The sequence below is a fragment of the Ceratotherium simum genome, chromosome 8, assembly GCF_057802395.1.
Source record: "Ceratotherium simum simum isolate JZ-2026a chromosome 8, ASM5780239v1, whole genome shotgun sequence".
Lineage (NCBI taxonomy): Eukaryota > Metazoa > Chordata > Mammalia > Perissodactyla > Rhinocerotidae > Ceratotherium > Ceratotherium simum.
This window is the reverse complement of record NC_141907.1, coordinates 12826815-12844512: the sequence shown is the minus strand read 5'-3', so window position 1 is coordinate 12844512 and position 17698 is coordinate 12826815. Positions and strand designations below refer to the sequence as shown.

The window sequence follows — 17698 nt, the reverse complement described above, 5'->3', positions numbered from 1 at the left end:
AATGATCTTTAATTATATATGTTGGTCTAGACTTGACAGCAAATACTTCATCCCCAGTGCCTCAGCAATCAGCTCAGCTTAGTTCCTTCCACATAAGCAGGTTTATTTTGTATCACTCCAAACACCAAACATAGCTTTATAAAACCAGTTTTGTTTTTCTAGTATAGTTTGAAATTATTATAAAGCCCAAGGAAAACTTGAATCATTCCGTTTAAGCATGTAATGATTTTTTCCCCACCATATGTCATGAAAAGTTAAGATTTAAACATTTCAGTTTTCTAATTAAATGAAAACATCTTAATCTCAATACTTTATTTAAATTTACTTCAAAATTATAGAGAGACTTTGTTTCAAAAATGGGAACCCTATTTAATATTTCACATTTAACTAGGCAGGGATTATCCCATTCCTCTTGCTCATTTGTGTTGCCTCCTCTTCCTTCCTGATCTTTCTGTCTGCTACCAGTTTTTACTTTAATCTTAGTCAGCATGTTATCTTCTAAAGAGAGGAGGAAAAAGCCTACCCTTGATCATCTTTGTCTATTATCTCATTCTATTCCCATAAATCTACGAGGCTTTTGAAACAACTGGAACACTTTAATTGGTAGTTGTGCAAAACCCAATGGAAGTATTTGAATGAGTAAAAGATAAAATTTAGAAATGTAGAAAATTTTGTTTCTCTAAGAATAGTTTAATTTGAAAATTTAAAAAATTTTTCAGTTCTGTTGAATATCCCGTTTCATGTTGTCTTGCGATAGCTCACAGCCAACCTGTAAATTAGATTAGTGGGTTTTTCACTTTCACCACCAGTTTACTCCACTTGTTTATGCATTCCTATGGGATTTTCAGCATTTGCAAAACTAATTGCCAGTAACTACTGTTTAACAGGCATTTGTAAGGAAGAAGTTCACGCTGAAAGTATCGTTCAAAAGCCAATTCAGAGTTGATTGGCAGAGCTGTGCATAAGCTCCTTATGGGGTTGGAAATACCTATCAGATAGCCATCTAAAAATATCCTGGCAGAGAAGGAAACAAATACTGGGGCTCATTCAAGGCATTTTAACCAGATGAACTTGTTTCGAGGTTAGGTCTTTTCTTATTCAGAGAAGCTGTGATACGTACAGATGTCTTTTTAGATGCCACCTTAGAAACAATTTTTTATTTTTTGCAACTTTTCTTTCTCATTAAGAGGGACATTTATATGAAAACAAGACCCTTGTTTCTTAAGAGTTCTGCTTCTTTTATTGTTTATTTGAATAATACTTAATTTTGAAAATCAGATTCATCTCTGTAGCAACCAATTATGGTGTTAGCAATGGAAGATTTTCACAAGAGCAGAGAGGGCACAGAAAGCCTTAAATCCAATGGAATATAGTCCTGTTTTTTTCTCTCTTTAGAAATAAAGAGAAAAAATGATAGATATATTTGGTTTTTAGCACAGTTTTTCCAAAGGACGACGGTACAGTGATAAATTATACAGTATTAAATTATGCTGAAAGATAAAAGGTACTGAGTTGTTGATTCCTCTAAGTTTCAAAGTTCTTTTAAAGATTTTATTTATTTTATTTTTTCCCCCCAAAGCCCCAGTGGATAGTTGTGTGTCGTAGCTGCACATCCTTCTAGTTGCTGCATGCGGGACTCGGCCTCAGGATGAACGGAGAAGTGGTGCCTCGATGCGCACCCGGGATCCAAACCCGGGCCGCCAGCATCGCAGCGCGCGCACTTAACCACCAAGCCACAGGGCCGGCCCTCAAAGTTCTTTTAAAGAAAAGTCTAGAAAGATGGATGGTAGTGAAGAGCATGTCTTCTAGAGCAGAGTGCCAAGGTTCAGATCCCTCTTCCCCACTTCTTAAGTTATTAGCTGTACAGCTGCAAGCACATTCTTGGCTGCTCTTTGCCTCATCTGTAAAATTGGGATGGTGATAGTACCTTCCTCATCGGATTATTGTGGAAGCTAAAGTGGATGTCTGCAACGGGCCCAGAATGGTGCCTGCCACATGGTAACTGTGGATTGTAGCATAAGGTGTTTTTACAACTTTTCTATTGTTTTTACAACCTGGTTTAATCCTACACAAGATAAAGCGAAATTAAAATTGTTTATGCTAAATTTTTAAATTTTATTATCATTTTGGTTCAAAATGCGTGGTACTGTCTTATTTTGGGATATACATTTCCCATTTCGGTAGTTCTAACTTCTAACGATGACTTGTATTAAATATAATATTCCTCCATGGATATAATAACACATTGTTCCTTTGTTGCAGATGTTTATAAAGAAACACAATTGGATATATATATATATATATATATAAAAGCCTTTTATCTCTTAAATAAAATTGCTTTGACTGAGATCTCTTAACTAAGTAGATGCCAGTCTAGTACCAAAAGCTCTTAGTGTTCTACTTTAATTAGTTATCAAAATCATTTTGGTAATCAAATGATTTGGTAATCATTTGGGTAATGCCCAAATCCATTAATACCATTCTACTTTTCGTTCCTCTCATTTTCTTTAATTCATAAACCATGACCTAGAGTGCTTAGATACAAAGGCCACACTGTGGTGATTTGTGATTTTCAGCTGTGCCTGCTCTTCTGAGGAGGAGGTTGATGGAGTACTCCATGCTGATGCTTCAGTTTGTCCCCTGGCCGTCCCAGGGGAGACAGTCACACACAGGCCCGGAGCCCGAGGATGTTCAGAATGTCTCCTCTTCTCATTGTTTGAATTAAAAACATGTTTAGCTTCAACTCTCGACAAATGTAATACCTCTTTCATTTTCAGTCTTGTGGGTGAGGGGACAGGGAATTCCCTTGATAGTCAGATAGCTCTGGGGAGCAATCTGTGTCCTGGGCAAGGTGTTTGGAGATGGGAGATGAGGATCCCTCTGGGTTCCCTGAGGAGAAAAGGGCCAGAGTTTGCCTGGGAGAGGTGAATGGCCTGGAGAAAAGAAAGGGGCAGACCAGTGAGGGTAGAGATTGATCAGCTTGGTCCTTGCTGCAGTTTTGCCCAAAACTTCAGCTTCAACTGCTGAGAGTAATTTCCCTCAGTTTATTATGCCCATCTCAAGACATGTGGTCTGACTCAGATTCTGACCTCTCTCTCCATTTGGGCTCAGTGGTTCAGTCCAGTGGCTTCCCATGTACTCCTAGTCCTTCCTGGACACAGTCTTCACAGAATTTGTGTCTTTTCAGGATTTCTGCAATATCCCATATTCTCTCTGTGACCAGATCACGTTCATACCTGGCTGAAAACTGTGTACAGTGTGCATTGTAGAAAACAAGAGTGAGGTTCTGTATCAACTGCTCACAGAATCGGCGCTGCACACATCATCGTCATCTTGTAAAACAGTGCTCCGGGTAGCAGTTTGGAAAGCTTACAGATTCCCTTGTTGAACTCTGCAAGGGTCTTTGAAGGAAAAGAGTCCCTGATGTGAATGTGGACAAGGGTTAGGAGAGAGCTCCAGAGAATAGGTAGCCAAGGAATACCAAATAAGTAGATAGCTTAGAACACTGACGGCCGGCTGGAAACTGAGCTCACCCCTGAGGTATCTGCTAGAATGTTGTCACGATGGTGGAAATGAAGAGACTCTACAGCTCCTAATGAAAACACTCGGGGCTTTTTACTGATTTTACTGTACATCAAAGCTGCCAAAACAGGAGACTGAGCATTTTCTGTCTTGAGGACTCAGCCTCTAATAGATTTAGAGAGAGCATCTTTCCCGTTCTTGTCACAGGAATTTTATATCTAGTGAAAGAAATCTTAAATTTCTTCTTTCTCATGTATTTTTGCTGTGTTAGTAAGATGTTTCCATTCACAATTTAGATTTAGCTCTTCATACTTGGACCTGAGAAGTAAGGAATGATTCTGCTCACATTAATTAGGAAAAAAACTATTTTCAACTCAAGTCACAGAGGACTAAGTTCTGTAATATAAAAGCTATCCTAGTAAGAAAAAGATATGAGGAGAGAATTCAAGGAAAATATAAATAACTTAAATATGTAAAGAAGATGTCAGTCTCCCAATGAGAGAAATTAACATTGAAACTATACTAGATACCATTTTTCACCAGTGGGATTGGCAAAGATCCACAAGTTGATCAAACACTGAATTGATGCACATGGGCTGCAGGCTTTCTCATGCTTTTCTAGTGGAAATATAAATTGGTACAACCTCGCAGAGGGCAGTTCAGCTGCTTCTATCAAAATGTCAAGTGAACATAACCTTGAAATTCCAATTTTAGGAATTTATTTTACAGATACACTTTCATATATGAGACATGATGTGTACATTGCATCATGGTTTATAGTTGCAGAAGACTTTGAAATCTGTCAGTGATAATGTTAAATAAATTATGATGCATCCACACAGTGGAACACTACACTGCCATAGAAATATGAGTTGCATATGAACCAATGTAGAAAAATCTGTTATGCTGTTAAATAAAAAGTACAAAGTACAGAGCAATGTGCGTAGAATGCTAACATTGTGTCAGAAGGGCTGCTCCAGTGGGCTGTAGGGCTTCATGATGAGGTGAGGGCATATGTCATAATCAAGGCGATCCACTCACTGCTGTAAAGCCGTCTATCAGCAGACGCCTGCCCTCAGTGATCACTTGTTACGTTTGCCCACTTCTAATAGCAATTCTGGTTTAACATCTTTATAGTCTGTACTTGGGCAGGAAATGTCACACTGTTGAGTGTCAGTATAACTTTCATTGTTAGTTTGAAGTTTTTAAAAGATCAGCCTAATTCTCATTACCTTTGTATGCCAATGTATGTCCAGTAAAGATGATTTATTTCAAGAACATGTAAAGTAAAATTCATGTTTTTATTCCTCCTTATATCTTTCAGGGACAGACGTTTGCTCCAGCCTGCCCAGGTGTGTGACATTTTGAAGGGTGTCATTTTGGTCATCTGCTATTTCATGATGCACTATGTCGACTACTCCATGATGTATCACCTGATACGGGGGCAGTCGGTCATCAAGCTCTACATCATCTACAATATGCTCGAGGTGAGGCCCTCGCTTATCGCCCAGCAGTCCAGCCCTCGACCTGCACAGGCTTGGGTGATGGCACACAACCGCTAGCTTCTAATACGCAAGACTTTCCTTCCGGCTCTGCTGATGGTGCTTCTGGCCTTTAGGGTTCACACAGTCACTTGGAGACCTCGTTAAAATGCAGATTCTGATTTAGTAGGTCTGGGCTGGGGCTGGAGAATCTGTCTTTCTAACGAGATGATGTGTCTGCTGCTGGTCCTAGGATACACTTAGGGTCAGAGGTCCTCAGGGCGTGACGTGTCCTCACATAGGGAAGAAGCAAACCTGCTGCCTGGACATTTTTGTGTCAATACCCCCTTGAGAATGTAAATTGTCAAATGGTAGAGAAATGCATTTTGCACATTCATTGGAAATTCATGTGTGCTTTTTTCCAGAACTTTAAAAATTATGAAGAAAGTGCTAGGATTATCTATATTTGCTATAATAGATTTACATTTTAATTTGCTTTGAAGGGGCCAGCCCCGTGGCTTGGTGGTTAAGTGCGCGTGCTTCGCTACTGGCAGCCCGGGTTCAGATCCCAGGCGCGCACCGACGTACCGCCGCTTCTCCGGCCATGCTGAGGCCGCGTCCCACATACAGCAACTAGAAGGATGTGCAACTATGACGTACAACTATCTACTGGTGGGCTTTGAGGGGAAAAAAAGGAGGAGGATTAGGCAATGGATGTTAGCTCAGAGCAGGTCTTCCTCAGCAAAAGGAGGAGGATTAGCGTGGATGTTAGCTCAGGGCTGATCTTCCTCACACACACACACACAAAAATTGCTTTGAAATTTTTACATAGAGCAAGTAAACATGTTTCCCAATTTCTCTAAGTACTTAACATTTTTAATACAACATATCTCACTTTAAAGCAGTCACTTTGTGAAAATCTGCATTTATACCAAAAATAAGCAGTTACACAAATCAAAAAAGTACTTTGCTTTACGGGCAGAATCTTAATAAGTTTTTAAATGGTAAGCTACTCTAGGTTATGTGATAAACTTTTGAGATTCAAATTACATTTTCCTATACTTCTTTTTAGGGACACAAGTAAGGTCTACATATCTTTTAAATTAGCCATAAATGGATTTTTCCTAATGAGTGGACAGATTTCTGCTCTGAAGCTGTATTGCTCTGGTAGATGAGGTCTCCCCATCTCTTCACAGAAGCCGTGGAACTCTAACCGTCCTGTTTACTCCTAAATTCACGACAGAGATGATTTAAAACCACATCGCAGCTTCCTGGTCTAGGCTCGTTGCTGTATGCTTGCTTTGCCCCAGCAAGTAGGATGTGGATGGTGGGTGTGGGTGCAGTTTGTGGAGCCGAGTAGCCATCCTGCTCTCCCCTCCCTCTCACTGAAAGAAAAGTTGAGGCCTCATCTCCTGGCCTTCTGCCGTTTGAGTGGCTCTTATGCCAGGGCCCTGCCAGTCTCCTTTACTGCCTTCCCTCTTAGAGGGTTGTGGGTGATAAGGGCTTCTCCCCACCCCCAAACTTAATGTGTTTGCCTTCTGATTTACAAAGCCCTCTACAAGGTGATATTATTACTGTCGTTAGGAAAGGGGCCGAGAAAAAGGATCCACGAATTGCTGAGCGAAATGGTTTAAATACTTACTCACTTTGTAGACTACAGTTGGTGATGTGATTTAAGCATAATGGGCAAGAGTCCAGGCTCTAGTCTGGAGATACACTACCTCCAGTCCTGCTGGTGATACTGGTTATCCTGCACGCAGCTACTGGTTGCCGAATGTCTCTAGTCCTCAGCTTCTCATCTGTGAAATGGAGATACTAAGGGAATTATGAGGATTAAGCGAGACAGGACGTAGAAGGGGCTTCGCACAATGCCAGGCATATGTGCTAAGAGCTCCTAAGTGGTGGCTGTTCTTCCTTCGTTTGGCAAATGTTGAACCGACACTTCCTACATGCCAAGTGCTGTCTTAGACCCTGAAGGTCCAGAGGGGAACACAGCCTGATCTTATAGAGCTTCTATCCTACAGGTGGGAGAGACAGTAAACAGGAGGTATTAGGAGATGAGACACGCTGTGATGAAGAAGCACAGGGGGATGCTTAGAGACCCGGAGCCACACGGACTGGATGGTCTGGGAAAGGCCTCTCTCAGGATGTGGCATTCCTGCTGAATCCTGAATGATGCACCCTCCTTTTTCCTTTCTTCTTTTCATTTATCATACTATATTCATGGAGATCAATACCTGAAAATGTCTTTAGGAAGTAAATCTGCATATTCTGTATAATAAAGCTCAAACAAATTATAGCTACTGTTGTTTACAGATATTAACTGTGAGTAGAGTGGGTCAAATGACACATTTGTCCTAAAAGATTTAAGTTTGAATCCTGAATTTAATTTAAAGAGTTAAAACCAGAGGAGCTATGATTGTGATGTGTCCTCTTCCTTTTATTTTTGCCACCAGGTAAGACTTTCCTTGTTGCAAACAGAGCTAATTAGACAAAGTCTCATTCACATAATACAAGAATTTGAGCACTCACTGTATGTCAGCAAATAAAGAAATGTCAGCGGATAGCTAAACAAACATCCCTGCTCTTTTGGCGCTTATCTTCTAGTGGGACTTAAACAGTCAGATCTCCAGTATTTGAATTGCATCTGAATTTTAGTGACGTATTTAAATGGAATATTAAGAAACACCTTTTCAATAATTTTTCCTTTAGGTAGCAGATCGTCTGTTTTCATCATTTGGACAAGACATATTAGATGCTCTCTATTGGACAGCAACAGAGCCTAAAGAAAGAAAAAGAGCCCACATCGGGGTGATTCCTCACTTTTTCATGGCCGTTCTCTATGTCTGTATCCTTTTAGACTTATCAAAAATTCCAGGAGTCAATGCATATTCTACATTATTTTATTTGGTTAGCTGTTTCTCAGATTTAAAGATATCCGTGTGTGTGTATCCTGAAGATTAATATGAAATGTCTACTTTCTTTTGAGAAATTGGTTATAATGGTAATTGTAAATTAATATAAAGAGCCTCATGTATGCTTGACCCTCTGAACTGCTAGAAAACAGTTCTATTGTCAGTGTAACTGATTATAAGGAAGAATTTTAGAATAAAAGTATAGTGTATTTATACACTATATATAGTATATAAATATCTTTATATATCTATATAACTATTTCATACTAATATTGGAATTTTTCTTGAAGTTATCTTTATACCTATGAATTCTTTGTTATAACCTTGGGCTTAAAATGTATACAGTTCATCAGGAGTAAAATTTGAAATTGGTTGGGGAGGAATTTTGGATATTTTATTTCCCCCCATCTCCACCCCCATCTCAAAGCTTTTCTTTTGGAGAGTAAGTGCTTTACTATATAACACAGTGTGTGTGTGTGTGTAGTTGTACATATATATTTACACACACGTGTACCTACACTTAAGTTCCATTCATTCACAGAACTGTGTCGTGATTTTTTTCATACTGTCTCTGAGAGAGTGCTACTGGAAAGAATTGGATCAATACTTGGGAAGTTAAGGGACTAAGTGGGAAGGTTCTATGAAAGTAAAAGCTTGTTGCAAGTATAATGGAGTAAAACAGTTACTGTTGTAATTTAAATAAACTATTCCATATGTAATATGACTATAATTCTGCAACTTGTGGATGTCTTCAAAAATGACATATGAAGAAGAATCTTAATTTTCAGACATTTCTTATTGTCTTACATTCCCCATCCCCTGGAGAACCATAAAGGAAAATCCTTTCCAGACTAACTTTTTCATTGAGTTTTCTCTTTTAGAATGCAAATTATCTTAATTTAGAATGTATATATCTAAGTCTCTACTTTCATTATTTACCATAATTTATTCCATTTATTTAACAAACTTTTTTGAGGTCCTAATTCCCAAGCTTTGTGCCAAGTGCCAGAGACCAGAGAGAACATGACAGCCGTGTTCCAGGACTCAAGGTCTTGGTGATTGGATGCAGAGATTCATTTCTGCTTTTGTTTGTTTCATATGGGTTGCATACCTCTTATCCTGTCAAATTTATATCAACTATAACTAGTAGAGAAATTACAAAGATAATAAAATACTTATGTAAGACTTGATTTAGAAAGCATTGTCATCTTTTTCCCCCATTATTTACTTTCAAAATTTTATAGTATTATCTATTAATATAATATGAAAACAGGCTTAAGTTTTTTCCTTGACATCACTTACTGCTAGTTTTGCATGCAATTCTTATAATGGTTCAAGCAACAACTCTCAACGTAGCTTTTAATTCACACAATAAGTCACTGCTTACTATCATGATGTCTAATAATGTAAGTATGAGATTTTATTTTACATTTTTGAGGTTATATGGGTACTTTAACAGTAGTATTCTGGATGGGATAAAATTATTTTTTTTATTTTCCAGGAAGCTTTATATGTAGCATGTCCATTTTTAAAACTGTTATAATGATAAAGGTGATATTTCTGTTTACTATTTCAGTTTGTTGAAATTAAAGGAAGTGTTTTCAAGAAGTTTGAAAAGAACAATCTTTTTCAAATGTCAAATAGTGGTATGTACAATTAGATTCTACTTGCAGCTTTATGCAGTATTATTTTGCAATTCATTCTGAAACTATAATGTCACATTTCCTCTGAGCCACTGTTTCTTAGACTTAAGCTGTACTTTCTCTTATTCTTTCAACATCTTTACTAAGTTTTCTTATTATTTTGGTTATGGTAATCTCAGGATGTTTAAGATGATTCTTATTGTCTTACATTCCCCATCCCCTGTAAAAAATTACAAACATTTGTGTAGCAGCCTACCATACTTTCAGAAGGTTCTCATTAATCCAGAAATTTCTTGGAAGCAGATGAGATTATTCCATTTTATAGATGTGGAAAGTGAAACACAGAGAAAGTAATTTGACTTCCCCAAGGTCACTCATATAGCTACTAAGAGGAGAATTATGACCACAAACCTCAGATTGTCTCTCTGTTCTCAACTTTTTCAGTTATGCCTTACTGCCTCCTTTCGAATTCTGAGAAGTGTGAAGGCACAAAGTTTATCCCTGGAAACATTATCTTATGTAGTTATGAAAATTGGAGCAGCATAGAGTGTCTTGGTTCTCAAAGTAGAATCCTGGAGGGGAGTCCTGAGAACCTTCCAGGGAGTCTGCAAAGTCAAAACTGTTTTCATAAGAATATGAAGACATTAGTTATCTCTTTCACCATGGTGACATTTGCACTGTGGTATAAAAGCCAGAATGAGATATCACTGCACACCCACCAGAATGGCTGGTCCTGGAGCCTGACCGAGCCGAGTGTTAGTGAGGATGTGGAGTGACTGGCATTCTCCTGCATTGATGGTGTGAATGTAAAATATTACAACTGCCCTGGAAAACCTTTGGAAAACTGTTTCTTAAACAGTTAAATATTAACTTACCCTATAAGTCGGCAGTGAGAGCACATTTTCACAAAAGGACTTGTACAAGAATTATTATGGCAGCTTTATTCATAGTAGCCAAAAACTGGAAATAACCAAATCCTACTATCAAGAAGAAAGTAGATACACAAATTTTGGTATGTCCATACTGTGGAACACTACTCAGCAATTAAAGAAAACTTAACTATATAGATGACTCAGAAGCCTCATGCTGAGTGAAAAGAGGCCAGCCACAAGAAGTACTCTGTGTGATTTCATTTACATGAGGTTTATGATGAGACACAATTAGTTCATGATGCTAGAAAGAGAAGAATGATTGCTTGTTGGGGTTGCAGATAGACTGGAGGAGAAGTGTGGGGGAATGAACTTCCTAGAGTGCTGAAACAGTTCTGTATTTTAGTTATGGGAATGATGACACACAGGTTATGCAATCACAGTCATCAAATTGTGCACTTAAGAGCTGTAATTTCACTGTATGTAAATTTTACCTCTATATTAGACAAGGAAAATAAAGGCATATGAATATATTAAAGCAAACAAATGTTTAGAATTATGGGAGATTTGAAAACTAGACAAGGAACAAAAAGAATAAATGAAAAACTTTAGCAGTAACTCCTAGATGAGTCTAGGGGGCAGTGATGGACCTTAGGTGTTAAAGCCCTGAGACGCAGTGTATGCTATGTCTTTCTGTGTGATAATAGTCTTCTCCTTTCAAATGTGTGCTGCCAAGGCTGTATGAATTTGAAATGAAAGAGGAGGGAGGGAAAAGAAGGGAAGGGACGAAATTCTGGGATTTTTTGTCAGCTTCAGGAGTTAATTACAGAATATATTGATTCACTAGAAGATTTTCATTTGTTCATATTTTTTACTAGTTTATATTAATATCCTGCTTTCAGTAGGCAGTCTTTGTAAAGCTTTAAGTTGTTTTTTGTTTTTTTTTATTTTTCCCCCAAAGCCCCAGTAGATAGTTGTATGTTGTAGTCGCACATCCTTCTAGTTGCTGTATGTGGGACGCGGCCTCAGCATGGCCGGAGAAGCGGTGTGTCGGTGCGCGCCCAGGATCCGAACCCAGGCCACCAGCAGCGGAGCACGCGCACTTAACCGCTAAGCCACGGGGCTGGCCCTGTTTGTAGAGCTTTAAACTAGACATGCAGATCTTTAAGTTTTAAGGGTTTTCGGTCTTCATGTGTTATGAGGAGGAGATTGTGAACAATTTTTAACCTTATCACCAGCGTGTTGATATAATTAATATCCCTTTTTCTTTTTTTTTATAAACAAGTCCCCCAAATTATACTCTCTTAGCTTAGAAAGATTAGAGATTTAATATTTGAGTTTTAGGAAAACTCTGAAAACAGTGGAATATTGATCAGACAATGCATGTGAGTTTACAAGAAATTCAGGAGTATATTTTGGCTTAAAATGGTTAGTAATCAGCATGAAAAAGTTTTATTTTTTTTTTGGAGGTAAAATAGTTCGTTACAATACAAGGTGATCTGTGTTGTGCTCCCTTCTGTCTCCCTTCAGGTTTTATAAGAATTTAATTTTACCTAAGGTAGCTTTTAATTGTTTTGGGTTTTTTTTGTGTGAGGGAGATCAGCCCTGAGCTAACATCCATGCCAATCCTCCTCTTTTTGCTGAGGAAGACTGGCCCTGAGCTAACATCTATTGCCAATCCTCCTCCTTTTTTTTTCTCTTTTTCTCCCCAAAGCCCCAGTAGATAGTTGTATGTCATAGTTGTACATCCTTCTAGTTGCTGTTATGTGGGACGCCGCCTCAGCATGGCTGGACAAGCCTTGCGTTGGTACGTGCCCGGGATCCGAACCCGGGCCGCCAATAGCGGAGCGCACGCACTTAACTGCTAAGCCACGGGGCCGGCCCCCTAAGGTAGCTTTTAAAACCCACTCCCTGGCCGGCCCTGTGGCTTGGTGGTTAGGTGCGTGCGCTCCGATGCTGGTGGCCCAGGTTTGGATCCCGGGCACGCACCGAGGCACCACTTCTCCGTCCATCCTGAGGCCGAGTCCCACATACAGCAACTAGAAGGATGTGCAGCTATGACATACAACTATCTACTGGGGCTTTGGGGGGAAAAATAAATAAATAAAATCTTTAAAACCCACTCCCGGGGCTGGCCTGGTGGCATAGCGGTTAAGTTCCGTGCGCTCTGCTTCAGTGGCCAGGGATCGCCAGTTCGGATCCTGGGTGTGGACCTACTCACTGCTCATCAAGCCGTGCTGAGGCTGCGTCCCACATGGAGCAACTGGAAGGATGTACAACTATGACATACAGCTATCTACTGGGGTTTTGGGGATAAAAACGGAAAAAAGGGGGAAGATTGGCAACAGATGTTAGCTCAGGGCCAATCTTCCTGAAAAAAAAGAGAGAAAATTAAATAAAATAAAACCCACTTCCAAGTAAGGAAAAAAAAAATCTATCTTAGGCAGTCTCATTAATATTGCATGTGGTGCTCAGATATTAAAGGGATAGGTGGGGAATCCCTAAAACCTACTTTTTGCATGGTGACTCTGAATATGTTGCCTTCTTCACGTGCATTAGCAGCTACAAGATGAGAGCCAGTCCCCAGAATACTGCTGGTCACACACCAAAAAAATTCATCAGTTTTTATTAATCTCTACAGTATTTTGAAATAGTCTGCTTTTCTAAAATCTGTTTTTCCTTAAATATCTGTCTATTAAGATGGATTTTTTTTCCCCTTTTATCAGTATACTTAGACTTGAGATGATTGTAGATTTTCTCTCTGCTGGTAACTATCATATGTCCAAGAATCAGATATGATTAATTTGAGCACTGCTATTGTTTTTGTTTTATTATATTAGAATTCGTAAAAATTATGTTGGCTTATTTGAAATAATATTTTAAATTTTTCAAGACAGTTTCTTTCCAGATAATTCTGTAATGAACCAAGTTAGTATTATATGTCCATACTTGGTAGAAGGATCAGAAATAAGTACATTTGTTTGCTAAATTTGTTTATGGAAATTAGAAATCCAAAGGACTTAGCACACACAGAGATGCAGCTTTGTGAATAATTGTATAGAATTCCAATTAAAGGTACATTGGCAAATTTAATTAATCCCATGAATTAAGTTCCACAGTTAATTATAAGTAGCAGAGAATACATTTTGTTTCAGATTATGGTGGAAATTATTCTAGGACAGACTTTTCTTAGCTTCTTCCTTTAACTTGTATTCCCTTCTGAAACAAAATAAATTGAACATGTGATCTGTAACACGTGTAGTTTAAACCCTACACGTGCTTCCTCCCAGCTTTGTGATGCCTTTCACGGGAGCATACCTGTACCCCGCAGCTTGAGACTCACCATGCTGACTTTAAACCCCAAGACATGGTATTTCATGAGAAGTAACTCTATGGTTTCATAATAGAACAGCAGTTTGTGCCCAATGGCCTTCAAAGAAGTCAAGGTACAGCTCAGACCCCTCACAAATAAGGGCTAGGAGCTGAGCTGGCCTGGAAAAGAAGGTGCTGCTCCTGACTAGAAAGAGGTTTAGGGATTAAGGGAAGACCAGATGGAAAATGCCAGCTCATTTAGAGACCAAGGTTTAGCTGTAGAATAAAAGTCCAGACCGTTTCCTGTAGAGTAACAGGGAAAGGTGGAAATCAGAAAAGAGGCGCAAAGATGATCCCAGGAAGGACTTCAAGGTGGAACTGAAATGTAGAGGGCTATAGCGGGTCCACAGTTCAATGGCATGGTGAAGCCCAAATTATTGAGGTAGTAGAATAGAAAATAGAATATTCAGGAAATGTCAGCAGATGTATACAGATGTATTGAGATGGGTTATTATATGAGTGATGTCTTCTAGCCGTAGCCCCCCACCGTTACATAGACACACACATGTGGCTATGCCAGACTTGCTGCAGACATAGATTTATTTCATTCCATTTCTTGATTACATAGTGTCTTAGACTGTAGTAAGAAAATAACAGCTTAAAAAGTGAAATGTGTAAACTAGCCTTTAGCGGGAATTTAGTTGTTTGCTTTTATTAAATTCATTCAGACTAAGCTCAGAGTACTTAGTAACTATGGTACATATCATTATGAAACCTAATTTTGGGATTTTCTTTTCCCCCTAAGTTCTACATATACCCTAAGAAACGCTATTGTAATACTGGTACTCTCTTAGCTAGAGATTTCGTCAGGTCGCTGCTTGTGTGCTTACTATTTACCAGATGGGAAATAGTCTGAGATACCCACAGGGGTTTTATGTTACCCACAGTCTTGTATTTTACTCTCTGCTTCTGTTTTTTTTCTCCTATAAAATGAAAACAGTGTCGTATGTGCCCAAAGAGCATTGCAGGAATCTGATGACTCAGTCTTAGCAGATTGATGGTTTGAATATTTTTTTAAGTTTGTAGAAAATTGGAATTTTCGTACTAGAATTATGTTGGGGCAAGAAGTAAATGGCTCACCAATGTAGCACCACTCTCTTTCTCTCTCTATGTATATATAGTATATTTATTTTATAGACATCTATATTCAATGTAATAATTTCATGTTGCAACTAAAATTATTTTATATGTACACTATATTTTTGTTGTATTATTTACAGGCACTATAGTGTTTATATGTTAAATGTCTTTTTTTTCAGATATTAAGGAACGATTCACAAATTATGTGCTTTTGCTAATAGTGTGTCTAAGAAACATGGAACAGTTTTCTTGGAATCCAGGTGAGTAACTCTTAACAAATACAGTGCCTTCTAATTTTACTCTTTGAACTAAAAATCATTCTTTTACGTGGAATAAAGTGAGTATTGCAGAAAACTTCAAAAAACTTCAGCTGTTCCACTCTGAGTATTAGAAACACCTGTCTCGGTAGAATGGGTTGATATATTTTCTGTGGTGTGCTGGGATGCCATACCACATGCAGTGGTCTTTGGCTCACCATTTCTTATAAACCGCACAGCATCTCCAGAGCTGTGTACTCAGTGAGGGAGTGGACCCTGCTAAAGACTGCAGCTTCTAAACTCCTTTATTTATTTTTTTAACTGTAGCGTGCTTTTTCATTTTAGGGGTTCACCAAAAGAACTTTTGCTCCTTCTTTTTTTTTTTTTTTTTTAAAGATTTTATTTATTTTATTTTTTCCCCCCAAAGCCACAGTGGATAGTTGTATGTCGTAGCTGCACATCCTTCTAGTTGCTGTATGCGGGACTCGGCCTCAGGATGAACGGAGAAGTGGTGCCTCGATGCGCACCCGGGATCCGAACCCGGGCCACCAGCATCGCAGCGCGCGCACTTAACCACCAAGCCACAGGGCCGGTCCTTTTGCTCCTTCTTAACATTTGTCTTTTACTCAGTTGCTGCCTATTAACCAGCATTTTGAATAAGGATAGGTTAAAGGAATATAATGGAAAGCAGTAAATTTTGTTGTGTATATACACCTCTGAAACAAGGCTGACAGGAAGTTGTCAAGGCTCCATGAACATCCATTCAGTTAGCAGGCACTGAGTGGATGCTATGTGCCGGGCACAAGGCTGGGCACTGCGGCACGTGTGGAAAGTACTGAGATTGTGTCGGGCTCACAGGCTAATAGAGGAAAGAGGGAACTAGAACGCAGTCTGGTAATGCTGAAGTGAGCTTGGTGGGAAATGGTCATGTGCTTAGGTTTTTCAAATAATTTAGAGTTTTTTTACGTCTGACATTTTTGTACAACCTTGTTCTTAAGGAAAGAGATTACGTTTTGCATTTCATTTATTACACCCAATACCATGCCTGTTACAGGCATTTGATAACTTCCTCTTAATTTATTTTGGTGCATTGCTAGTTTTTAGATACCTGTGAAAAATCAGAAACAGATGTAAAATGAGATATAAGATCTTGGAAATATGTTTCCAGAAGTTATTTTCTTGTAGAAGCTATAAGATCCAATGATATATCTTACAGTGGCTTAAGTTCTAATCTGAATAGATCCAAAGGCTATCTGACTTGTGGCAGCAAAGCCCCTCCTCTACACACACACCTAGATTCTCTGTGTGCCTGGATTCTTGGTTTATAACTAAGTCAGCTAATGGTGTCCATGAGAGAGAGTAGTGGGCATGGGTGGCTGGTCCCAGCAGAGCCCATGTGGGATCCCACAGCAGGGTTGTTGTGCCAAGGGACAGTAATCCCTAAGCCTGCTGACAGCTGGATGTTTGAAGTCGTATTCTCGTTTGTACTTGACTTTCCACAACTTATCTTGTCTCCTTTATCACTACTGTAACAGAGAGTATGATGAAAGGAGCCCTTAAAGTTGGTGAATTCCTCTTTCTTTAGTTTTTTTTTTTAAATCAAATACTATTTATGGAAGCTTGCCCCAAGTTCCCAAGATCGTGAATAACATGAGAAGAATACCAGCTATTTTGTGTGCCAGGCAGAAGGCTATGCACTTTACATCATTATCTCATCTAATTAATTCTCCTAGTGGTGAAGTAGATACTTTGCTTTTGTAGATGAAGAAACTAGAATTTAGATCATGAAGAAACTTGCCCAAGGTCATATAGTTAGTGGCAGAGTTTATTGTTGAAAGAGGTCCCCTGATTCCCCAAACCTCAACATGACGCAGACTCACTAAACTGCCCTGCGATGTCAGCATGTGTAGCCCCATCTGTGTTGTCTCCACTGCACCCTCCGGCCATCCAGGTCCTGAATTGCCGTAGGTCCTTATCAACATTTCTAACCTGTTTCTGGCTCTGTCCCACTATTATATCCTTCTTCTGGGTCTTAGGAGGTTGTCTGTTTGTGGGGTTGTTTTTTTGTTTTTTGTTTTTTTACTGAGGAAGATTGGCAACATCTGTTGCCAATCTCCCTCTTTTTGCTTGAGGAAGATTTGCCCCTGAGTTAACATCTGTGCCAGTCTTCCTCTATTTTGTATGTGGGTCGCTGCCACAGCATGGCCACTGATGAGTGGTGTGTAGGTCCACACCTGGGAACTGAACCCCGGCTGCCGAAGCGGAACATGCAGAACTTAACCACTAGGCCACAGAGCCGGCCCCCTGTTTGTGTTTTTTATCAGGTCTTTGGTAGTGAATTGACATTTTAATAAATGTGGTAGAGGTGAGCAGACTTGACAAATTACATCTCTATGACAGTGAAATAAATGATTGACCAATATCTTTGTCATAGTGATCAAAGAGGGGGAAAATTGTTCAATTGACTTCAGCACATGTCCCTACCAGCTGTTTACTGTCTCATGAGGCAGCTATAGAATTAAAGGATTTTATAATGAGCCTGCCTAATTAGTCATCCCA

At 39.1% G+C, this 17698-nt stretch overlaps 1 protein-coding gene across 3 annotated transcripts in view; it reads left to right on the top strand.

Annotated features, from left to right (window-relative positions):
* TAPT1 (transmembrane anterior posterior transformation 1) overlaps positions 1–17698 on the top strand; it is a 67697-nt gene that overhangs the window by 34794 nt on the left and 15205 nt on the right. For all 3 annotated transcript variants that reach the window (XM_087434129.1, XM_087434128.1, XM_087434130.1), the window contains exons 4-8: positions 4847–5009; positions 7716–7851; positions 9227–9324; positions 9495–9564; positions 15062–15142. In XM_087434129.1, coding sequence (XP_087290255.1) covers positions 4847–5009; positions 7716–7851; positions 9227–9324; positions 9495–9564; positions 15062–15142 — 548 coding nt within the window. The remainder of the gene's footprint in view (positions 1–4846; positions 5010–7715; positions 7852–9226; positions 9325–9494; positions 9565–15061; positions 15143–17698) is intronic.